The sequence below is a fragment of the Oxyura jamaicensis genome, chromosome Z (assembly GCF_011077185.1).
Source record: "Oxyura jamaicensis isolate SHBP4307 breed ruddy duck chromosome Z, BPBGC_Ojam_1.0, whole genome shotgun sequence".
Taxonomy (NCBI): Eukaryota; Metazoa; Chordata; class Aves; order Anseriformes; family Anatidae; genus Oxyura; species Oxyura jamaicensis.
This window is the reverse complement of record NC_048926.1, coordinates 22939935-22966005: the sequence shown is the minus strand read 5'-3', so window position 1 is coordinate 22966005 and position 26071 is coordinate 22939935. Positions and strand designations below refer to the sequence as shown.

Genomic DNA, 26071 nt, shown 5'->3' with positions numbered 1-26071 from the left:
TCAGAACATTTAATGTGTAGAACCTTCTAGAGTACCACTGCTTCCATGATACCAACAACCCGGTGAGTTGTTTGGACTGCAGTAGAGGAGAATAAACCTGAGTGAGAAGTAGCAAACATGGTGTGACATCCTTCATTAAATAAGTAAGTAAATAAAAATCAAATCTGTTCCTCTGCAATCGGAACAGACATCCTCATTGCTGCCTCCATCACATTGCCCTTCAGCTTTGGGTGAAATATATAACAAGTGCAATTAATGTTGAAATGAAAAACTTGCATGCATGTAAGGTTCAGATATCTGGATTGAGCTGTAACAAAACTGCTAGAAGGTTACTACAAGGACATAAAGAATTCAGTATCCCTCACTGCCTACATACTGCTGCTTCATTTCCTTAACTGGCACATAGCCAGCTTCAAAGACATGCTTCCACGATTAGACAACTAATACGACTTTCAGAAACGTTTTTAATCTAAAAAATAAAATCCAGTATTTTCAGAAAATGGGTAACAGCAGGAACACCTTAACAGGGAAAAAGAGCCACCAACAGGCACAACTGCTTGTCACAAAGGCTCTTCAATGTATGATGTATGCATGCTCCACTGCTTGCAAAACACAAAAACAACACAGAGACAAAAATAATCTGCTTGTGAAACTATGAAAAGCAGCATTTTACAGGTTGCAACTGGCAACTGATTAACTGGCAAGTTCCAAATTTTTTCATTAGTCTGAAACACATTCTAAATAGAAAAAAAGAATATATGGTTGTTTGTCTACAAACAGTTCAGAAAGTAAAAGTGTCTGACTTTTATAAGAGGTAAATATAATCCAAGTCATTCATGACAGCTTACTACTAAATATACATGAACACATATTCTTAAACACACCCTCCACTTTTTATTTGAAATGAAGGGGTAGTCGCTTGGATATAGAAGTTTTTGATTGCACACACTGATAAGACATTTTGATATTTCAGTGACAATTACTATTATTTACTGAGATATTGAAAGTCAAGTAAAAAAATGGAAAAATCCTATTTGAGTCTTTCCACAGCTTGATACTTAAAAGTTTTAATCAAGTTTGCTTTATTTTTCTTCAAATGCGTTCGTATCTTTCATTACGAACTTTTTACTAGCTATTTCAGCTTGTACTTCATATAGTGTGAAGTAAAAACAATATTACATTACCAACCCATTTGTACTTACAGCACTGATGGATGGCAATTTTCTGCTTTTGTCAACATAAATTTTTGTCTTTCATAGTATCTACTAATGCAACACCAGCACAATTCTTTGACTGTTATGATGTTCATCACAATGCCATACCTCAAGCGTGTCCTCATGGTTGACAATTGTTTTCGTGTTCTGCAAGGTTTTAACAAGTGCAGCCATCTGTGAATTTGCAGTGCAGTGCTCAGCTTCTGGTTCAGTAGGCTTCTGCACAGAGCTTCCGGCTGAATATTGCTTTCTCTCATCAGCTTTGTTCTTTATTGGAACAATTTCTGAAGTCTACAGGATTAAGAACATTTGTAGAAAAAACATCCTGAAAGGTTTTTCAGTATAATATGATATTAAAACTTAGCACTGAATATTTTGGGAAACTCTAAAATGGAAAATCTAACCTTTGAAATTATCAAGTACAAAATACACAAGGTAGAGAGAAATCTCTATAAATTACTAAATTATAGTCCCCACCAACTGGTTTTACTCCACTCACTGCTGGGGTCAATTCATACCATTAAACTTCCCCTTAAAGTAAAAACATCCAAGAATATGTACAATATCAAGTATTCAGCAAACAGATGCCAAACACTCCTACCACTTATCACACTACATCAACCTGTTAGCCACTTGTGTGCCAACTTGCAGCCTTCCCAACTTATTGTATTAAACCTTCCGTCATAAGGGCAGCAGTAAGATTTTTCGAGATAATCCCAATTTTCCTTTTAAAGTTTCATGGATAAAGGAGAATCAGGTAACAACAAGGATGCCACCCTCCAGAAACTGGAGTCAACAGCTTGGTAGCACATCTGTATTTTGTATTTTCCTGAGAATCAAGCCATCTTCCTTGTTCTTAGTGTTAGAGGAAAATTACTACTGCAAAACAGACATTTATTACAGACTTAAGATGATGACAGGTAAATTCTGTTCTTTAATTAACACTAAAGCATTAATGTAGAGAAGAAGAATGAAAAAGAATCAGTGACACTCTAGATATTTGGATGTTCTAGTGAAGTCAAAAGAAAATACTTTATCTAACCTTTACCCCCACATCTTTTACAGAAACTGCCTGGCTTTCTCGTTTTGATTCCTTGGCAGCATCTTCAGTAGACTCTTCATCCTTTAGTCTATGTACAATTGTCTGGACAGTTTTGACCATGTTCTTCAGTTCATCAGGATATGGAGTTGGGTATCTCTTCAGATTGCCTTCCTGTGCAACAAAATAGTGGGAATGTTCTAAATTTAATTAAATGCCATAATTAAAGTATTAGCTTTCATATAGGCAATGAATTAGGACAAAACTTTCAGCAGAGAAATGTAGGATCTGCATTTAGCTGTTTGAGTCTACCTGGATTAAAACAATTTTATAAAACCCAGCAAGATTACAAATCACTTTTTTTTTTTGTAGTTTGTCCATTGAATGCATGCAGGAAAAAATACAACAGATGTAATGTACTTAAAGGAAAATCAGGATTAACTATTTTTTCTGCACTATCCCTCCTCCACAGCAGAACCAGTTCAGTAGTCTCCTAATTATGCCCTAAACCACCTAAGACTTTTTCCCTGGTGCTTCTTTTTAAGTGATCTGAGGGGGGAAACAGTTTTTCCAGTTAGATATTCTTAAACTAATAAATGAAGTCCTTCATTGGAGCACCTCTCCTATGAAGAAAGTCTGTGAGAGCTGGAACTGTTCAGCCAACAGAAGAGAAGGCTCCAGGGAGACCTCACTGTGACCTTTCAATACTTAGAGGGGTCTTATAAAAAGGATTAAGAAGGACTCTGCTTGGATAGATAATGATAGGACAAGGAGAAATAGTCTTAAACTAAAAGAGGATAGATTCATAATAGACTTTAGGAGGAAATTCTTCATTGTAAGGTAGTGAGGCACTGGCACAGGTTGCACAGAGAAGCTGTGGATGCCCCATCCCCAGAGGTTTATAAGACCAGGCTGGATGGGGCCTTGGCCAACTGAATCTAGTGGGTGGCATCCCTGCCTATGGCAGGGGGGTTGGAATTAGATGATCTTTAAGGTCCCTTCCAACCTGAGCCATTCTGTGATTCTATGATTCCTTCAGAAGAGCTAAACCCACAGCCAAATGAAGAAAAAGGATGGGACTTGGGAGTGTGGGTGGGAGTGTGGATGGGAGTGACAGGGAGGGAAGCATCAACTGTTTAAAAAATAATAATACTAACCCGAGGTGGTGCCTCTCTCTCATCTTTGTCTTCATCACACTCAAATGCCACCTGAGCACGCTGTTTCCTCTGTTCCTCCCACAAAGATGGATTGAAACTTTCATTGTCAGATATGAACATAACTAAATAATAATAAAAAAACAGATTCTTATAAGAATAGGATACATTATGCAAAATAATCCTCTTTCTCCTTCTGTTTCTTGTATGGCATTGGTGAATTTTTATAGGTATACTGGAAAAGGTAAGAGATAGTGATTATTAGTAAGCTGAAAACTGAGCTCTCACTGCTTTATGAACTTGGCTGTATTTTGATAATAGTAACAACCCTATCTGTAACGTTAAACAACACTTCACGGATGCAGCTGTACACTAGCCTGAACCCTCACAGTTGCAAATTTTCAGCATAACTCTCTGCAAAATACTTATTTAAAATATTAAATTATGTATTTATACAAAATAAAGTAAATGATACTTAGATTAATATAAACTGACTTCAGTGATTTCGTCTCACTATGCACATCTAAGAGAATTCACCTGATTTCACTTAATGATAAGGGAAACAGAAAAGTGACTTACTGACAAGAACCTTCATTATTACCAATCCTCAAATAAACAAACAGTTTCTAAAACTTAACACAACATGTAACTTCAGATACACAAATGAGGAGCTTTACATAGTATTTCTCACCTAATTTTAAAAGAGAAAAAAAATCTTTTGTTTACCCACTGTCTTATTCTAGCATGCTTCTATGCCTTGTGTTACATGGGTTAGGTTCTATTTTAGCGTGCCAGTCTAGTAAGTTTGCCACCACCACTATATACTAAACTATATACTTCGCTAGAAATGCCAATATTGTTCATATTAACTGCTTCTAGATGTTTCTATACCTGAAATGGAAAAATGCTTAATTGTGGACATTTATAATATAAAAATATATACAATAGTGTATATATATATATAAAATATACGTATAATTATTTGATGCTCTGTGTTTATTGGATAAATTTTCTATTTTAAAATATCTGAAAATATTCTAATAGACTTCTTTATGCCTGAAACAATTCCTGACACACCCAAAAAATAATTTTATAAAGAATTCTTTAATTTATTTATTTTTTGAATTGAAGTTAATAAAAGGTTATCTATTGAACTTTAAACCTTCTGTTTGGAATGACTGTTCAGAAGGTGGTCTTCTGTCAACCTAAGCCAAACAACTGGCCCTTTCTTTGTCTACAAAAAGAAACCCAGAACCTAGGTAAAATAAAATTCAAATGGACATAATGCTTTCTGGAACTACCTTCAACTTCACTGACAACGTCCAAATTATTATTATTATTATTATTTTTAACTCTCACATTCTGTCACAGGGATTGCAGATTCATTATCTGCATTAGAGGGCACTAAAAGTGATGCATAATTTATTGTTTTTGTAGATGTTTTTGATTACTCCTCTCAGTGTTTGTGCCATGGAACATAAAATGTTGCCAATTGAGAGTTTTCAATTATTCCCATTGATTAACCCCCTCCTCCCCACACCCACACCCTGCCACCCACCCAATCCAAGTACATGCATACTGTACTACATGTATCTCAAAAATAGTCTGACTTCTGTGAAAGAGGTACAAGCTTTTTACTTTTGCCTGCAGGTGAAGCAAAGTGGAGAAACATACAGACTTTACACTCTTATCCTAACTCCCAGTGGGGTTACTCGTGGAATGTTACTCATTTTCCTAACTATTTCAAAAGAGTGCAGAAATAACTTTTTGGCAAGGTCGTCATATTCTGTGCCTAACCTTTTATAAGGCAATTTGAATTAAATGTAAGCAAAAAACAGTTTTCCTTACTTTTTTTGTTTTGTTTTTACACTTGCAATAAGCTACAGAATGCTGTAAAACTTTCCAGAGTTATGTACTCAGTAACAGAGTCTGACATTTTGCCAAATAGTCACTCTAAAGGACACACCTGACAAGGAGAATTTCAACAAAAACCATTAAACTCTGACCGAATGACAAAGGATGTCACATTAGGAAGAGGCATCCATAGAACACAATCTTACCAGTCTATTCCTCACATGCACACTTCCAACTGAAACATATTTCCATGTAGAATTTAGTAACATGTGGATCATCTGTTTAAACTGCATTTCTCATTCATCAGACTTTTCATCACTTAGAATTTTACTTAAAACTTTTATCTTTCACTTTTATCCAGTGAAAATCATGTTAGTTGGATTATTTTTCCATTTTTATTTTCAAAAAGGGAACATTCTGACAGAGTATTTCAGGAATTCTTACCATCCTCAGTCCTTGGTTGCTGAGGGAACATGTAATTAGTAAGAACTGTTTTCTGTGTGTCGGGGTCAGCTTCTTTTTGAAGTGGAATAAGCGGTTTAGACTAAGAAGCAATCAAAGAAGGAACCGTTAAGACAATATACAGATGTAAAAAGTAAATATGATGTACGTAATACATCCCATTGCTTTGAAAACTGCTGTCTTCTATTACATCATTTATCATTTATCTTATTAAGTTTCCCTAATGGTATCTATGTGGAAGAAACAACATGCTATATATTCAAGTACTAGCTACATAGCAAGCACTACCGTTCCTGTATGCCTAAAGTAACAACAACTAATCTAAATTGTGTTAAACTAGATTTCTTAACAATGTGGAACTTTGCCAGAACTATGCAAAGCTCTGAAGTAGTGTAGGCTCAATGTTTATTTTAGGATAACAGACAAAATAAATTCAAGGAAGCACTGATGCAGATACACAGTATTACTTCTCATTATATTATGGTTTGCTCTGTACTTGTCAACTCCATTAAAAATAAAGTCAATCATCTATATATATATATATATATATATATCATCTATAAATATATATATATTTCCCCCCCAAAAATTCACCTGATTATCTGATAGCCACATAGCAGTGAGCTGTTGCAGTTTTGTAAAGGTAAATGGTAAATTCTTCAGTCTGCAAATTAGAAGAAGAAAAGTTAATGTAAGTACACTTATCAATGCTAAGACTGCTAAGAAACGGTGCTGCATTAGCCTGCAAAAAATGCTGATAGACATCTACAGATATTGATAAATTAATAACTATTAACTGTTGAAAGGTAATAGCACTTAATTTAGATTAGAAGTTGAACCCAGAATCTTCTTTTAAATGTGATCTTCTACCCCATTTAGCAAGCAGCTTAAAAAGTGAGACATGTAACTTGAATTTAACTATGTTCAGTGATATGAATACTGTTTTTAAGACAATCATTATCATTGCATGTAAATCAACTATCTGACTTAAAATCAGGACTATTTCTTTTTATACTTTAATTTGGATTCTCAGCAATTTTCAATACAAACGTATGCTCCAATTAAGAAAAAAAAAAAAGGAAGAGAAAAGTTTCACACCTGAAATAATGCTTTTTATTTTTCCTAAAAAAGAAAACGTATGTAAATGGGGCTGCCCTGAATAATAAGAGCTCTTGCTTTAATGGTGGTATCAGGCTGTGGGTAGAGTACAGAGAAGCTGGATTTGGATAACAGGAGGGAGAGGTCAGACTTCTCTCTCCCAATATATTTCATTTCTGTGAATTGGCAGTTCCTCAACGAGAAGGGTTTTGCCAGTTTTTAATGACCAGCTCTAATGAAACACTACTCCTTCTTCCCCACTCTCAAGCACACTCAGTGTTCTACAATATACTATGATACTGTTTTATGTACTCCATTTGCAATACAGGAAGCTATTAATTTTTAGCTAGGAAACAAATAGAAACGTTAAGAAGAGAACAAATTAATACCCTAGAAAAATATATGCTAACAACCATGGGTGTATCTAAGCTGTGCATCAATGCAGATGCTTAAGTCATCAAGTATGTGCCTAATTTGAAGAAATACATCTTCATACAATGGACCAATAATAAATAAAACACAGCGTAGCAAAAATAAACAAAATACATACATTTCAGACAGCTTATAAACTGTGGGTGAGATATAATGAAAAAGAGCATAATATGTTTATAAAAATAACTCAACTTACATCTGGAGGATAGACATAAGTTAAAATAAAACATTTGCAATGCTATGGCTCTTTACACTACTTTTACTTAAATTGTGTGTTCACAAACCTATTGTCACTCAGATTGATGACCTTTAATTTCTGCATATCACCCATCTCTTCAGGGAGAAATTCAAGCTTATTAGAATGCAGAAACAACACTGTTACATACTTCCAATTCCCTATCTGGAAAAAAAAAAAAAAAAATTAATTTACTTTCACAGCTCTAAATATATGAGTTATTATTTAAAACAAGAAGACTGCAGCTATTTTTCCTTGTTAAGTATAATTAAGATTGTTCTTATATATTCCTGTTAGTTCAATACAATAGCAATTGAATTCTAATTCTTGCTTCAAAAAATTTTCAGATTTAATTTCATTATTTGAAAACTTGTATATGCATACATGCCCTCCTTTACACACACATGCAAAACCTACTCAAGAATTCTTAACTTGCTAACCAAATAAAAATTGTATAGTTTAATATCCATGAAAATATTTCAGTTTACAGTTTTGTAAGTATAGACATACCTCTGGTGGCAGCTGTGTTAAAAAGTTATGATCTGCAGCAAATGTCCTTATGTTAGAGAGTTGCCCAACAGATGAAGGCAAAGTTTCAATCTCATTGAAACTACAGTCCAGCTCTTCTACTGACACTAACCTGAAAAAAATATTACTCTGCTATACAGGTTAATTCACCCAACATTAATCAGGCACTAAGTTTAAATTACATTAATACCAGTAACAATTACAAATGAAATTCAAAATGAAACTCTCACACCCAAATGAAATTCAAGCCCAAGAAAGTCCTTTACTAATTGCCTAAATTATTTATCTTTTCTTAATCTCTTTCACGCTGTCCTCAGAAGAGAGCTTTCAGTGAAAACAGGGGGGTCAAGGTACTGAAAACTTTCAGAATGAGACAAATCATAGCCAAGCAGTTGCTGAGTGTAAGAATTTACAGTTGGAGACAATGAACATACGACATGTTAACAATGAAAAAGTATTTTGTAAATTCTGACAACAAAATATAATGTACAATAATCATAATAGGAGAAAATGAATTGGAACAAATATCCTTCGTCTGTATAGCACATAATTCTGAACCAATTATTTTTGCCATCCCTTGTGGGTATTGAACTGCTGAATATCAACTTGGTAAAAAAAAAATCTTGCTGATTAAGAAGTGAAAATTCTTCCTAAAATATACAAAACAGATGATTGTGCATGTTCAGATTCCCTTTTTACAAGCTTTTTGATATTGGTTCAATGACCTGCAATACTTAAGACAGCCACTGCTATGATACTGCCACAAACACTTTGAGGCAGCTGCATGCCTTCATCAAACATATATTTCCTTTCATATTAAATTTTTCTTTTATAGATTGGTGGCTACATTAATGAGTGAGTAACATAGGTCTTGATATCAAATAAAATGTAAAGATCACACATGCTGAAAAACAGAAGAAAGATATGAAGTAATTGCTATCAGTTTTATTAAGACATAGATATGCAGAAGAAATTAACTCAGGTAGAGAAGTGTAAAAACATTCGATACAGAAACCGTTGTTATATATAAACTTGCAGAAAGGCAATGCAATGTTTTATTCCAGTGAAATACATACCCTCCTATGGAGTCTGGCAAATAAATTAACTGGTTTTCATCGATTTTAAGTGTTGTTACCTTCTTCAAGGAACCTGTAGAAAAATGAATAACTGAGTCAAAAACACATTGGAGATTATTAAGTCAAGTTTTGATCTTCAATTAGGGAGAAAACATCTATATTCCCTGGCATTGCCATAGTGCTACACATCTACTAAAAGGGAGCAGGTGAGTTTACAGAACTCATTTATCAGCTTACCAGAAGGCAGTCAGAGAAAATAAGTATATTTTTTAAAAACAAACAAACAAACAAAATCTGTTACAGTCAACAATTACTCATCTATTTACAAACTACAGTATAAAATTCAAAATGTTGCAGAACAAATATGAACATTTTATTCAGCTTCATCCAAAACTGGAGCTTTAAATCAATTGAAATTTAGATCTAAAATACCATTTGTGTATTTTCAAGTGTTCTGTGTCTAACTTATAACCTTTTTAGAGCTTGAATTAAATGAAAATACAAACCAATAGACTCTGGCAGTTGCTGAAGTGAATTACTGGATAACAACAGGTCTTGTAGGCTTTCACAACCTGAAATACCTTCTTCAACCACTTCAATGTTGTTTTTAGAAACATCCAAGTAGGTCAGTTGTTTCAAAGTGCCTATGAACTAAAAGAAAGAGAAAATGTATTCTAGGAAGTGGAAGTTCAACAACAACAACAAAAAATGCCAGCAGTTTTGACAACAAACTCTCTCTGAAATATGACGATACAAGAAAAAGCGAAAACCTATTTACAATGCTGAAATACAACTTTAGGTGGAATACCCAGACCTTATAATGAAGTATTTTGTGCTGACACATATGGTTAACAAGTTGTTAAAGACACAGACAATACAGTTATTCTGAAGACCTCTCCGAAGTCAGCCTGCTGTAAATTCAAGTGTTTGATCAATTACTGTGGATCAAGGGATGGAAGCCTTGAAACAGAAGAACAGAAGTGCACAGTACAGTGTAAGGACATAATCAGACTCATCTAAAGTCTTTTAATGCTTATATTTTGCATTTTGTGTTAAATTGGATTCTACTTAACCTCAAAAGCAACATGAGTGAACTACTCACCTGTACTGAAGAACAAAACAAGCTACATACAGTATAGCATGTATTACATTTTCTTATGAACCTCAGATCATATGAGATAAGATCATAGTAAGATAAGATTTATACACGCTTTATACACACTAGTCTTTAAGATCTTCAAAGGTGAGAAGCAATTGCTTCCAAACATAGTTCTATAATAAAGTAGAAAAGTTTAACATCCACTCTACTCTTCTCAAGAACTCTTAGCTGAAGTGAGGAAAGACAGTACAGAAGACTATTAATCAGGCAAGAAAGCCTCACATCAGATGGTCACTAATGATTTTAACTCTGAAATCAGACCAGCTGCTTCCCAGATTTTAAATACTAGTTTACTAGAACATAAACACAGGTTCACAAGTACTGTAATAATAGGTCATCCTTGACCCCATGTAATTCCAAGAGATGTCAGAAACCTTCATGAAATCAGGAGAATGCTTTCTCAGAAATTTGCTATTGTACACTCTGCATAAAGTCCTCAACAGTCATTGCTTGTTTTACAGCCTTTACCAGTAGTCACATAATATTTACCCTGTATATTCCTCCTCTAACACAAAGTAATTTTGTTTTGAAAGGACTGGGCAGCTCTAAATTTGATACAGGATTTGATCTAGACTTTTTACCCCTTTTCTTATTTGGAACATTATTTTTAGATGACAGAACTTTCAATGAAAGGAAAGCTCTGCTCCCAACTCTGAACGTCAGTGACAACTTCTAAGAAGGCCAATAAAGGCTTAAGCAGCACTTAGATTTTTGGCTCTGAGTAACATTAAAATTATACATCAACTTTAATATATACATATGCTAGCTGACAAAGCAAATACCGCTGTAAATTAAAACACTAAATATTTGATGCAGTAAAAGGACTTACACCTGGAATAAGTGTTAGTCTATTACCATCCATCCAAAATTCTTTTAATCCACTCAATTGTTCAAGTACTTCAGGCTGAAAAGGGAAACAGATTTTTAAAGATTTCATACAGAAAGTATTGAAATTCAAAAATAACTTCAGTGATTCATGTATGGCAAATTTAAGTAATGTCTTACTATAGTTGTTATATTCACTTCTTTCATTGTGTTATCAAAAACCAGGTTAATTTACTTTTTGAAATGTATATATATACTAGATACAAAAAATGTGGTGAGAACTTTATCACAGTACTAAATCTTCACAGAAAGTATTATTTTTATGGGAACTTATTTTTCAACTGGAACACACAATGGAGAAATCTTGTGTATAGTTCTTTCTCCTGGAAGAGGTCTAAAAAACCTTAAATTCCATCAACTCAGAAGAGTTGTTTTTCCAAAAAGATATGAAGTTGAGAAGATATTGACCAAGAAAACTAAGAAACAAATTTTAGTTTTCTGGTAGAAAACAAAGTTTGCATCTGCAAAATACAGATGAACCATTCCATAAAACGAAGCACAAGATACGCTGTCATTACCACTTATTATAATTGAGAAAGACTACTTCTTAGGAAAGCATTTGCAGCAAGGATGACTGGATTTTTACCATTTAAACTTCCTCCTTAGAAAAAAACATAAAGCATGTGCTACTGTACCATAACAACTACAACCAAGTTTGGTTAAATACAGAACTTAATTTATTTATGTTGTAAATAGATAATACTGCTGTAGAAATTCCTGCAGTCCTGGCTCTAATAGTTAATTTTCCAAGAGAAAACACTTATTTTTTTTTTAATGAGTGAAGACTACATTTTAGACAGATCTTGCCCCCCCCCAAAAAAAGCAATTCTGACCATTTTTGTACTTTTACAAATGGATTTCAATGAAGTTAAGTTCTCAGTAGTTTACATTTCCAGATAAAAGGCTTGGAGAGATGAAGCAATCAGCCAAAAAGATATCCAAATAGGTACTTTCAGAGCCTATGCTTACTTCCCAGCTCTTATGGCATAACATGGGCCCAAGCATGTTAATTTAAGGCTCCCACAGGCGCATCTACATTGTAATGTGCGTATGGCATGAACATTTCCTTAAATACACTTCCATATTTAACAAACCCACATAGCTAGGTGAGCGTTCAGCCCTTCATGATGTGTGGCTAATGAAATACCTATTGGTACCACACAGAGGCTTGACTTTATCATATGGTAGGCCAGGATGTTCCACCATACTTCTAACTACTTCAATTTCCTTATACAGGAAAGTACTCGTAGAAGTAGATGGACATTAAATGATTTACAGGTTGCCCAGGGAAGCTGTGGATGCCCCATCCCTGGAAGTATTTAAGGCCAGGCTTTGGGCAATCTGGTCTGGTGGGAGGTGTCCCTGCCTATGGCAGGGGCTTGGAACAGGGTGATCTTTAAGGTCCCTTCCAACACAAACCATTCTGTGATTCTGTGCTTCTAAACAGATGTATGTCTGTGACATCAAAAACAAGAAGCACACTGAGCACAGCAAAGGGAAAACCTGAACACCTCAACTGTGTTTTGTTGTTTTTTTGAACGGTATTCAAACTTAGAACTAAATTCATGTAATTTCCCTTGCATCTAAAGAGGTTATGCTCACCAATAAAGGCAAGTCATACACAGCTTACACAAAACTGCTACATTAAATGCATGCTAAACAATAACAGTTAGAATTTTCTATAAGCCAAATCACTATGTTTATAATTCATATACATATTACCATTAAAGTTTAACTGGCACATTAACCCCACTATACTACAGTGTTCTATTTCAAATTGAGGAAGAATACATAAACAGAAGAAAATGCACAATTTTGAAAACAAGCTCCATAGAGTAGTATAAGGTATAAGCTTTGTTATCTAGGTAAAACTCACCACTTCTGTGAATTCATTACTTCCTAAATCCAGTCTCTCCAGCTGAGTCAGTCTGGACATGGTTCTGCAGAGGAAGGGGATTAAGACGAATTAGATTTAAGAAAATAATGATATCTAATCTTTCTGTATTCACACAAATATATTATTTTAATCAACACTGAATGGTGATGTTACACTGTAACTGGACTGATATCTAAATAAAGTCGAATTTTCATACTGTTACTAGCCATACATCAAAGATCATACTGTGACTGTCACACAAAGAGCAATTTATCTGTAGATTAGTTTACAAAAAAGTTTACAAAAATTACAGACCTCTAGAGTTGTCGAGTAGTCTAAATGATAAAAAGCAACTCAGTGAAATTACTCTTCAACTGCCTTAGCTTTTCACCTGCTGTCATAATCACCACAACGTGTTTTCTTCCTAAAACACGTTTTCCTCCTAAAGACAGACCACTTCCTAATGATTAACAAAAACAGACAAGATGACTGCTGCATCATAGTAATAACCAACACTTCCTCCCTTCCAGGCTGCTGACAAAGTTGCTTCAATATGATATGGTCTGGAATCCTAATTATTACTTTAGTCCCAAAATGGTTCAGATTAAAATTGGATTTCATGACACATCAATACTCTTTAAGCCAACTTACAGCAAAGACTCAATCAATGGCTGACATTGGGTAAGATACCTTCTTTCAAGCCGTATTTTGACAAAATTTTCTCTTTATTTTTACTGTAGGGACTCCACAGAGAGTATCTACTCAAAATTACTATATGAATAATTAATTTGTATATTATTTCCTTACAAGACAGTGAGTTGCGCTTTTTCTATTCCACTTTAACACAGGAGATCGATCGCTACACTCCTGTGTGAAAATTTTAGCAACTATCACGATATTAAAATTTTCCACACATGTGCAATCTACTGGCAATTATTTTTATTTAAAGCTTATAAAAAGGTCTGAGGAAACAATACAAGTTGTCAATATGGTAGTTCCAGGGTTCCCAAACAATGGACTAGATCACCACCAGCAAGTAAGTCACTGCTAAGTGGTTTGCAATTCAGATAGCATCTGCCACTGCATGTGGTGACCTACACAGTCAGAACTCTAGTCAACAGCAGTACTACCTAGCACTATTTTCAAATGGTCTGTGAGTTCCTTGTATGACATTATGGTTCATATTTATTTGATAATAGCTTTCACTAGTACAATTAACATATAAAAAACTTCAAATATGAATGTGTACTTCCTATAAAATTGCGGAAAAGTTAAACATAAGAGCGCCAACATTGAATGCTTTTTGTATTACCAGAATATTGAAGTATTACAGTATTTAACACCAAGATATTTAAAGAACACTCTGGGTGAGCACAAGATACTCAGTGCAGATGTTCAGTTTCAGTTGTTCTTCAAATATCTTACATTAAGTATTACAGTTGTTCAGAGCACATCTTTCAAAAACTAAATTCTACTGAAAATTTCTTTACTTGATGAAAGAAGCAGCCAATTTTACTTCATTGCTCAAGTAGTCACATACACATCCTTTAGGAGACAGCCTTTAAACTCACACTACCACTTTCTCAATGAACTAAAGAAAAAAAAATGAAAAGGCCAGCTCCAGAAGAATCTGAGAAACATTCTTCCTCATTTCTCCAAGCTGGTATACAAGATTAACAGTAAGCCAGCTCCTAGAATTCATTTTCCAAATTGTAACAAGTTTTCTAAGACCCTCTGAAAGGCTGTGTAAGGTGAATTTCTCAAAGCTTTGAGACTGAATTGACTTTAGCACCATAAGCTGCAAACTAATTTACACCATTTTCCTAAAGCACTGCTGAAGGCTCACTTAAATGATCTAGCAGATGATTCTGCATTATTCAGAACTTTATGGGAATCACCATACTCTTTTTTTCCTGATGGATTCAGTTTACAAAGCTTCTAGGCATCTACTGTTTTCAAGCTGTTCACTACGATGTGGGGTACTAGTGAGAACACTCCAAAATTTCAATGAAAAACTAAATTTCAGCCTCAAAAGGCAAATTAAAGGAAATCATAGCTATGTCGGATGGAATTTGTCAAGTTTAAAAATAAAGATTATTTGGAAAAAGGTTTATTTTTTAACTTTTTTTGGCAATTCATTTCAATAGTTTTAAGACAGTGTCTTGATTTTTATTTCAACTGACTTTTCATCTGTATTGGGTTTCTATGTCAAGATTTTGGTAGCGGGATTGCTGCAGGGGTGGCATCTGTTAGCAGAGCCCCACAGCTGCCCTATGTCTGATCAGAGCCAGAGCCAGAGCTGGCTCCACAGGGACCCACTGCTGGCCAGAGCCAAGCCAGGGTGAGACACTGGTTGGGCATCTGGGAGCACAGATTGAAGAAAGGGGAAAAAACTGGCTATGCTACAGCAGCCTGGAGAGATGAGTGAGGAAGTGTGAGAGAAGCAGCCCCGCAGCCCCCCAGGTGAGTGCAGCAGAAGGGCAGGAGGAGCTCCAGGCAGGCAGCAGCAGTTCCCCTGCGGCCTGTGCAGGGAGAGGCCCCTGGTGGAGCAGGCTGTCCCCCTGCAGCCCATGGGTCCCACACGGAGCAGATCTCCACGCTGCAGCCCGTGGAGGAGCCCCCGGTGGAGCAGGTGGATGTGGCCTGGAGGAGGCTGCGGCCCATGGAGAGCCCCCGCAGGAGCAGGCCCCGGGCCGGAGCTGCAGCCCGTGGAGAGGGGTTTGATCTGGTTTAAGTGTATTTAAACAAAAGGTGGCTACGGTATCTTCCTGCAATTTAAGAGAGTTCAACATGAACTTTTCCTTTTTAATGGTTTGGTAAAGAAACAGAAAATAAATCCAAAACTAAAACTCCAAATGCGTGATTTTTTTTCTTCCTCCTGTACACCATTTGACTTTGATGCCAAACTGTCTACACACCTAACATCACCAGATTCAGAGCCTCTAAGCAATAATGCTTTACCTTCACTTTTACATTTAAGAAAAAAATCTCTCACCAAGTATCCCAGTCTTACCATTTGGAAACAGAACAGTCTCTCTCAAATATTTTACATAGCATTGGCAGTATAATAAAATAACTTTATTGATTCTGTGGGTTTGTTTGTTTGCTTGTTTTTGTGTGTGTGTGTGTGTGTTTTCCAAAATATCTCTAACCTAGCAAACATATCCACTCAAATATAAAACATACAAATGTGTTTGCAAGACCAGGGTGTCAAATGTTTTCCTCCCTTTCCCCATTGCTTTCCTAATTTATAACACTTTTCACTGGTTTAAGGAACTGTTGTCATAAAATAGCTATTTGCTTTTCTATATTTTTCATAGAGTGACTATACTTTGAAACAAAATGCAAACAAAGCTTCTGATACTCTGAGAATGTTAAAATAACAGAAAAAAATAATTCTAAAAGAAAAGAAGAATTCAGAATTGCAAACGAAAAATCAGATCACTGAGTTACATTTAATTTTACCTCTGTGAATGGGATTGCATAATGCTATGACAAACTAAAAAAATCTAATTCGTAATTCATATTACTGAGTTTGCAGTCAAATCAGTTCAACAATAATGGAGCTGATAGTCTGAATTATGCCTCAGATTCTAATGCTTATAAATAGTCAATTTCACTAAGATTAACAAACCCACATATTTCAAGTACCATACAAATCAAGAGGTTGGAGTGATAGCAAGGTTGGGCCCTGAATCACCATATTCACCTTATCAAAACCTGTGCTTCTAGAAAAGTTGCTCTTTTTATTCATAATTACACAACAGACAAAAGCTTAAAATTTTCCAGAAGACAAAAACACTTTCCAGTTTCATGTTTTAGTATTTGCATTGTCACTTTCTCAAAACTTTCAGCTACCTATCAGATAAATGCATCTAAAATATTCTCAATACATTTTTGCTTTCCTTTCAGCAAAAATATTTTTATTGAGCTGGTTTGCATTATAATACTGCCAGTTTTGCAGTCTCTGGATGTGGATAAGCTCCAAGCAAAGCAATGCATTTGGCACAAAGCAAGGTTGATTTAGTGTGTTGGCATTAGTTAGCTATTTTGATTAACACTCTTTTGACTGCTTTATGCTTTAGTGTTTAAAATTATGTGCACGCTAATTCAGTAAGAGGGCTAGATGATTTGGTAGAAGTTTATCCTAATATATCTTTCATTAAAAATCCAGAAGAAGTGCGAAAATATTAAAAAGGAGAGAGTGACAGGGATCAGGAAAAAAAATTGAATTATATAGCAAAAAAATATTAGCATATATTGCTACGTTTATTATTTTTAAAAGAAAGTGATTTTTACTCAGTGTTTAAAGCTCTAAAGTATGTTCCTTTCAGAACACATACTCAGGCTTGGAAAACTATGTAAGTTGTAATTTCGCGTAACTTTCTGTTCTGACATAATAGTTCAACTGGGACACAGATGAGTTTGTTGGTTAGGTCAACTGCTGTACAGTTGTACTACCCTAAATCTGATTCACCTCTTGTATACTATGGGCACCACAATAAATTTTTTCTCTGCAGTGTACATCACAATATATTTTTCTAGTTCCTAACTATAGCAAAATAAGTAATTATGTGTTAAAATTAAAACAGTCTACAAAGCTTTAATCTCTCTTAATTGAACCACAAGAGTACCAGAAGAGAATAACAAAGGTGACAACTCAGCAGGTACTGTAGATCATTAAGGAGGTGCTGCATAGGACATCCTCATGACAGCTGCTGTTCAGTTTTCCAGCAAGGTTGAAACCCTAAAAACACTGAAGTCAACGAAAAGCTCCTAGCAGCTTCAACAGAGGTGGCATTTAGCCTAAATACATTATAACATTTATTTAAATGCCTACAAAAACAAAAACCTCTGTAAACTACTCTTTTTAAAATATTGCATGTAATTCATGCTATTAGTGTTAATTATGGCAATTAAGGTCAGAGCAATTTTGTAAACAAAATCTGTATTAGCTATGTTTTTTAATTATAGCTACTGTTCCTCAGTCAGGAGTAACTCAATTTACATAGCTACTATCCCAAATTACATCCCTATTTTTTTTCTACCGAAAATTAGTGATATCAGAAAGAAGGAAAGAGCATTTATATCACATGAATTAGTAGAATGCTTCACACTTTGGAATTATATTCACACTTTCTGATGCTGTATATTTCATTCCAGATTTGAGTTTTGGCATTTATCTACAGCAGACACGACAGTATGGTATCTCGACAGACAAAAAGGGAATTCCAACAGAACATACCCCTTGTTCACATCTTAAGGATATACTTCAGTCACTAGGAAAACTGGCTGTTTACTTGAGGGGCTGGAAATTCACATTTCAGCCTACAGCATGCAAATTTCTACTAGCATATGAGCCGAACAGAATGAGAATATTCAATTGTTAGCACCTTCTCTTCTCAACTGAAACATCTGAAACAATTACACCATTTGAAACAAGTACACTTTACCAGTTTCTGCTGCCAGAGGAGGACCTTTTTGTTGCACACCTCAATCCTGCTCAGGACTCCACAACTGGCTCTTCATAGCCCATCTTTGGAATCTGTTTCTCACTTCACTGACCTTTTATACTTCCAATAACCTACTTAGAACTGCTGGGTCCGAGTCAGAAAAGACAGCATTTGCTCACTGAAATAACTGGAACTGCAACATTGCCAGCATGGGCAGGTCTGACGAAATGAGAGTTTGCAAGGAGAAAGATGCTAGATGTTAACTAACAGGTACAATTCATTTAAATGTTAGAACAACTGCTGTAGCGATTTCCAGAACTTTTTTACAATTAAAGAAAACATGGTTAAGATATATGCTTCCGTTACATTGAACAAGCCAAATGCATTGTAGAACCTGCATAGCAGACTGTGCAATACAGTAACAAGTTACGTTCTTCAGCAATGAAGTGCTTTAAATTAAAAAAAAATGTTCACATCTTGTGAATCACACTTCCTCAGTCATTCAGAATAAGCACCTCAAACTCATCACTCGATTTAGAGATAATGACCTTAACTACCAATATCTAGTTTCAGGTGCTCAGCCATCTGAGACGTACCCAGTCAGGTATCTGTGCACTGATAGAATGATGTGTGCAAAAAACCTTCAGACACTTTAGAATGATCTTCCTGAATTGCCCACATCTTGACTTATAAAAATCCAGAGGTGGGTCAGTATACTGGGTCTGGCTGGGATGTTACCTTTCCCTGCAGCAGCCCATACAGTGCTGCACTCTGCACTTGTAGCTAGAACAGCAGTGGTATCACACCGGTGTTGTGTCTGCTGCTGAGCAGTGCTGGCACAGCATCAGGACTCTCTCTAACCCTCCTAGGGGGTGGGCAAAAATGTGAGAGAGAAGCATCACCAGGGCAGCTGACCTAAACCACCCAAAGGGATATTCCATACCATGTGATGTCACACTCAGCAATAAAAGGTGGAAAAAGGAAAAAAGTAAAAAAAAAAAAAAAAAAAAAAGAAAGAAAAAAAAACTCTGAAATACTTTATGTAAGATTAATACATACTTACTTTGGCAATATTTTTAACTGGTTTTCTCTAAGTTCCAATATCTGTAGTTTAGTTAATCTGTAACAGAAAGGCATAACAAGTTATCACAATATACTGTATTTTATGGCAAAAGCAATCTCAGAACTTATTTATATTGCTAAATTTACATTTCAAAAGAGTTTGAAATATTTGCTAGTAAGAATGCAAATGTTTCATGCAGAAATCTGCTTGTTGAATTAATTTACTCATTAAGGTTTGGTTTTTGAAAAGCAGCGAAGAAATGGAATCTTTCCTTCTTTCCTGCACCTGCTGGAACACAGTTGTTTTCCCTCAACCTACAGATTTTAAAGCATTTCACTGCATTCATTAGGAGTCTATGCCATCCTCACATATAGAGATACACACAAAATAAGAAAGGCAGGATCAGTCTGCACAAGTTATGATGATGAATTTCTAATACAGGAAATTTATCAGGATGTTTCATATGAAAGGACTCATTAGTGGAATACCCATGGTTTTCCACAAGGTAAAAACAACCTTTACATTCATATGTGATTTCATTCCATATTCTCTTTTTAGTCAACTTCTTAATCTATTTTGATATTTCTATTAGAGGACACTTTTTTTTTTTGACCTTTCTCTGAGTAAATCTTTGGTGCAAGATAAATAAACTCTAAATTCCAAGCTCAAATGCTTGGCCCAGGTAAGTTCAAAGCAGTCTGAACATTCAAGCAATGTAGTGTCTGCAGCAGATTTTTTTTTTTTTTTTTTGCATTAGTTCAGAATGACAAGACTCTTTACTAAGTGAAATGCAGGAACTGAATTTGGTTTAAATACAGACAGGGTTGTAAAGACAAGAATTCTACACATGATCCATCAACAGGCCTCATACTACACAAAACAGGGCAGACTGGAAAAGGAGCTCAGTGAACAGACAGACCAGTCTTTCCTGAAGGTGCTGTGTTGAACTGAGTACGTTGTAAGGACACAGATGAAAACCTTAATTCTTATTAAGCAGTGATAACTATATATGAAGTAAAAATAGAATGCCTGAAAACAATATTTGTTTTTCCTCAAAACAGTCTCTCATTTTTGGATGCATCTGAAAACAGCAATCTGCCACGCCTACGAATAATCTAAGAATATAACAGTCACCTTGAAATAGAGCACAGCTCAGCCTACTAGCACAGCATCACAAGCAATAGCTGCCAGCTGTTAGCTACTGCTGGAGGGGAACCTCCTCCCCCACAGCTTCCCAGAAAAACAACAACCTTGTAAAGATGCTGAAAGAATACCTTACAGTGGGTAACACACAAAAGAAATAAATCTTCTCTCCCCCAGATTCATTGCTGACTTTAAACGCTGTCCCCACCTGTGTTAATACTACTGTGGCTGCACAACAAACCTATACCAAAATGGCATTCAAATCCAGTTCAGACAGGCCTACATGGAACTGTGCAGGCATTCAGATTTACAAAGCATGGGAGACATGATTTTGCCCTGCTACTTTAAAAAAGAAAGGGTTTTCCATGTTCTAAAATAGGACAACAAAATAGATTGTTTTCAAAGGAGTATTCTGGAAATAGTTGTTTTTCATCTTAAGTAAAAGAAAAAATGTGAAAACAGAACTACTAAAGAAACAAAGCAAATAGAGAATGTTTCTTAAACTTGCTCAAAAGCTTCTCGAAGCCACTCAGCTCTTTTCTTTGCCTGACTTGAAATCCAGCTCATAGTAACATTGCTGCTTTTCCATCTAGAACATAATCGAAAAGACTTCTTAGTCTAATAATTGTCTAGGTTGGAAAAGACTTTCAAGATCATCAAAGACCAGCTATCAGCTGGACCTACCATGTCTCTTAGAGCCAGACCTCATAAACAATCCAGGGATGGGGACTCCACCACTTGGGCAGTTTTCCCTTCCAGTGTCTGGCCACCAATTCTACAAATAAATTCTTCCTGATATCCAACCTAAACCTCCCTGGCACATCTTGAGACCACTTCCTTAAGTCTGATCACTTGTCACCTGGGAAAAGAGACCAGAAGACTGACACCCTCCTCACCACAACATCCTTTCAGGTAGTTGTGGAAAGCAATGAGGTCTGCAATCAGTTCGCCAGACTATGTAACTCCAGTTCCCTCAATAGGTCCTTTCAACTCCTGTTTTCTAGCCATCAGATTTGAATGATCATGTTGAGTTTGGATTTCTGAACCCAAGAACAAGTTACACACTTCAAGTGATTAATAGCCTTCCCTAGTAGATACTTCTGTGGCATCTCGTGGCTTGCATAGCACCTAAATTTTGCGCCAGGGTACACTGGTCATACAGGAAGCATTTTCACATAATCATTTAGCATTTTATTCTGCTGCAGCTTTCTCAATTCCTTGTTTTTGGTGCAACCAGGTAAGAGTCTTACCTAGTAGCTGCTCAGTTTTATTGTCATAGTATTTTTTCATACTGAGAAGATACCACACTTATCCCACGTGTCAATGCATGCCCAGGAACTGGAAGCCTTTCCTCACAGCAAAACATTGCAAAGCTCAAACCAAGTTCTACAGACTTTTATTCCTGTATTTTAATCACATTGTCTTATAACTTCTGTTTCCCAAAGCTTTAAATGTTTGTTACCCACTGTAAAACTCCTCCCTCCCCAGTTCATTGCAGACTTGGACAGATGCAACAGCATGAGGTCTATTACATCTTGACTGCTGATGATTCTCCACATATCTCCTTTCTCTTTGGAGATGGCAGTTGTTGCTCTTTACAGTCCTAAGGACAAAGTTATCACACCAACAGCACAACTGTAGGTCTAGGCCTGCTTTGGTATTAGATCAGCATTCATTACGGCCAGCCCCTGAAAAGGTAAACACTTCAAGAATACAGGAGAACAAGGACAATTTGCCCAATGAGACAATTCTTCACTCACTAAGAAGAAATAATTTCCTACTACCACCTTTCTGATGCATCCCACAACTCCCAAGTATCTGTGCTCAGATTCTTACTGATTCACAACAAGTCTGTTTCTAAACGCTGAACTAAAAATAAAGTAGCACTGTCAACTCCAAAACACGTTATTTTGGGAAGGCTTCCACAATCAAACATTGCATTAGGCTCCAGTTGGTGTTCTGCTTTGATGTCAGGGGAAACAGCTAGTCAGGTTTTAGCTTTTCTTCACAACACATGTATGCAGTCAAATTTCTCAGTTGAAAGCAGTAGAAGCATTCATATGCTAAGCTATATATATGTACACCCACACTTCGTTGACTCTAGCCAGAACCCACTGTATTACAGTTTTCATAAGCCTATGCTATGAAATTAAAAGAGTGTTGTCAATGATAGAAAGGTTCACAGGTTTGTAAACCTGTTTCATGTTCTGCTCTCTCTTCTGCTAACCCGAAGAGCCAAAATATCTTATTTCTTATGTGTAGAGCAGGGGCTACTGGACAAACTTTTTCAGCCTCTCCTGGCTGGTAGATACAGGCTGTGTCTAAACTAGTAATTTTCGTGCAGTAATTAGTGAGAAATATTGGCCTGAAGCAGTTGCCATCTCTTCCATTATGACTGGGAGGGTTAATTCAAGTTTAATGTAATCATACACATCAAATACTTAGCCCAGCTGCTCTTTAAATTGCTGGCATACACACCCATGCTAAGCATTTGAGTTCCTGCAATGGAATTGAAAAAAAAAAAAAAAAAAAGAGCTTTAATTTGGAAAAGAAATACAGACAGACTAGTTCACCTGTATTAAAAGAAAAGTAAGTCACAATGGCAGAATATACATTTCCTGTGCCATTCTATCACTAAGATTTGTTGTACTCATAAGAAAATATTTCATCTCTTGACTATAAAAACCCATAACCATTAAATACTTACACAGCACCTAAACACAAAGGTATAGGAGAGTGTTATTCAAGTATACCTGGAGTCATGGTCTCAACAGAATTATTACTGCAATATTTCTATGGAAACAACTTCAGCTACATTATAAAAGTAGTTTATCTCCAGAAAACCTCTACATGAATACCTTGCCCATGGTAAGATATTCTTCCTAAATCTGATTTAACTACACAATATGTAAAAATGTAAAAGAAATATATAGCAGTTATACTTAGTCATTCACTCTTCAACAACAGTCATTCCTTGGACAGACAATATAATGTTTGTACATTTCATAGAGAGAAGATTGTGATTTTTAACCTCCTTCACTCTTTATGAATCTTAACTAAAACAGAAAGACAAGAGGACTGAAATATATGCATCATATAATGGGTTGCATTTTACTTAAGTTTGCAAACTTGCTTAGGTGTAACTATATCAAGTCCCCAGTTTGATCATCATTGTACATTTATGTAAAACGCTGGTCTAAAGTAGAAACTCCTCAAAGCACCTAATGCTGCAGGCTCCTGAGAATCAAGAGCAGAAGTAATTTCATATCAAAATCACAATAAAAAGTCTCTGGAAGCATTACCCCACTACAGACAACATTCTCAGTGTTTTTAGAACAATGCTGAAGATACACCACCTTGCTTATCTCAATAAATAATGTCTCTCTTTTAAAGCCTTTCAAACATTACCATACAATGAGCTTCAAGTTTAGAATACTCTGCTTATATTTTTATATATCTGAATGTGAATATATATGGTGTATTCAGATACAACCATATATATTATGGTTCCAGTCACTAGTGGCGTCCCCCAGGGCTCGGTGCTGGGGCCGGTCCTCTTTAACATATTCATCAATGATCTGGACGAGGGCTTTGAGTGCACCCTCAGTAAGTTTGCAGATGACACCAAGTTAGGTGCGAGTGTCGATCTGCTCGAGGGTAGGAAGGCTCTGCAGGAGGATCTGGATAGGCTGCACCGATGGGCTGGGGTCAACTGCATGAAGTTTAACAAGGCCAAGTGCCGGGTCCTGCACCTGGGGCGTAATAATCCCAAGCAGAGCTACAGGCTGGGAGATGAGTGGTTAGAAAGCTGCCTGGCAGAGAAGGACCTGGGAGTGTTGGTTGACAGTTGGCTGAATATGAGCCAGCAGTGTGCTTAGGCGGCCAAGAAGGCCAGCAGCATCCTGGCTTGCATAAGAAACAGCGTGGCCAGCAGGTCCAGGGAAGTGATCGTCCCCCTGTACTCGGCTCTGGTGAGGCCGCACCTCGAGTACTGTGTTCAGTTTTGGGCCCCTCGCTACAAGAAGGACATCGAGGTGCTTGAGCGGGTCCAAAGAAGGGCGACGAAGCTGGTGAGGGGCCTGGAGAACAAGTCCTACGAGGAGCGGCTGAAGGAGCTGGGCTTATTCAGCCTGGAGAAGAGGAGGCTCAGGGGTGACCTTATCGCTCTCTACAGATACCTTAAAGGAGGCTGTAGAGAGGTGGGGGTTGGCCTGTTCTCCCACGTGCCTGGTGACAGGACGAGGGGGAATGGGCTAAAGTTGCGCCAGGGGCGTTTTAGGTCAGATGTTAGGAAGAGCTTCTTTACTGAAAGGGTTGTGAGGCATTGGAACAGGCTGCCCAGGGAGGTGGTGGAGTCACCATCCCTGGAAGTCTTCAAAAGACGTTTAGATGTAGAGCTTAGGGATATGGTTTAGTGGGGAATGTTAGTGTTAGGTTAGAGGTTGGACTCGATGATCTTGAGGTCTCTTCCAACCTAGAAATTCTGTGATTCTGTGATTCTGTGATATGTATAGTTTTCTTCAGTATACATAAGCAGTTTTCAGACTTCTGCACATTGGCATAAAGGCTAACTCTGGGACCAAGGCCAATCTTCATGTATTCAAATTACAGTTTGGGAGTGGAGGAAAAAACACTATAACCTCAGAATTCCAGAGGAACTAGCACACTTGATCACAAGTCTGGTGATTTTTAATAAGCCTAACAGGCTAGACAACTGTAACATCACCAAAGGACAGCGAGTATCTAGTGCTCATAAAGGAGGAGAAAAAAGACTGGATAACCTTGACCTCAATAATATGCAAAGTTTGAGCACAACTTTTGAAGCAGAGAATGAAATGGAGGTAAATGCAATAAAAGATACACAAATATACCAGAAGTAATTTGCATTACAGTTTTCTTTCGTAACCATCAGGCTGAAGATTTCTGAGAGGTATTCAAAGATCCATTTTGAGACTATCCTATTCAATGTTTTCTAACAGAAAAAGACAGGAAAAATTTGATTAGGCTAAACAGACAGTCATGGTACAATATAGTAGTAGAACACTGAAGAGAAAAAAAATCTGTACAATGTTAAGGACAGAAAGAATGGAAGAGGGACAGGATGCCACAGTAGCAAATCATGTACTTATTATTTCCTTGTCGAGTCAGTCATTTTTAACTGAGCTGTCCAATGCATCAGTTGATCATGTGGGAAGCAACACTCAGCAGCTGCAAAAAGGGCTAGTGGAACACTAGAGTGTAACCACTGACATTTCAAAGAGAAACAAGAAGATAATAATGACATTGTACAAGCCATGAAGAGAACTCAATTTGGATCCTAAATATAGCTACAGATGCTGTCATCCTCCATCATTAAAAAAAAAATAGAAATTCAAACTGAAACTAGCTCCAAGATCTATT

The 26071-nt window shown here is 36.4% G+C and overlaps 1 protein-coding gene and 1 long non-coding RNA gene across 7 annotated transcripts in view; one reads left to right on the top strand and one right to left on the bottom strand.

Annotated features, from left to right (window-relative positions):
- Window positions 1-26071, bottom strand: part of ERBIN (erbb2 interacting protein) — a 122071-nt gene that overhangs the window by 22255 nt on the left and 73745 nt on the right. For 5 of the 6 annotated variants that reach the window (XM_035309244.1, XM_035309245.1, XM_035309243.1 and 2 more), the window contains 12 exons: window positions 19529-19585; window positions 13013-13076; window positions 11081-11155; window positions 9599-9743; window positions 9093-9165; window positions 7999-8128; window positions 7538-7653; window positions 6318-6387; window positions 5706-5805; window positions 3411-3532; window positions 2257-2427; window positions 1323-1505 (listed from right to left, as the gene is read on the bottom strand). In XM_035309244.1, coding sequence (XP_035165135.1) covers window positions 1323-1505; window positions 2257-2427; window positions 3411-3532; window positions 5706-5805; window positions 6318-6387; window positions 7538-7653; window positions 7999-8128; window positions 9093-9165; window positions 9599-9743; window positions 11081-11155; window positions 13013-13076; window positions 19529-19585 — 1306 coding nt within the window. The remainder of the gene's footprint in view (window positions 1-1322; window positions 1506-2256; window positions 2428-3410; window positions 3533-5705; window positions 5806-6317; window positions 6388-7537; window positions 7654-7998; window positions 8129-9092; window positions 9166-9598; window positions 9744-11080; window positions 11156-13012; window positions 13077-19528; window positions 19586-26071) is intronic. The other variant, XM_035309247.1, reaches the window with a different exon arrangement.
- LOC118155766 lies at window positions 19549-24100 on the top strand. Its single transcript, XR_004746001.1, has 3 exons — window positions 19549-19685; window positions 19982-19984; window positions 24091-24100. It is a non-coding gene; the product is annotated as an uncharacterized LOC118155766 (long non-coding RNA).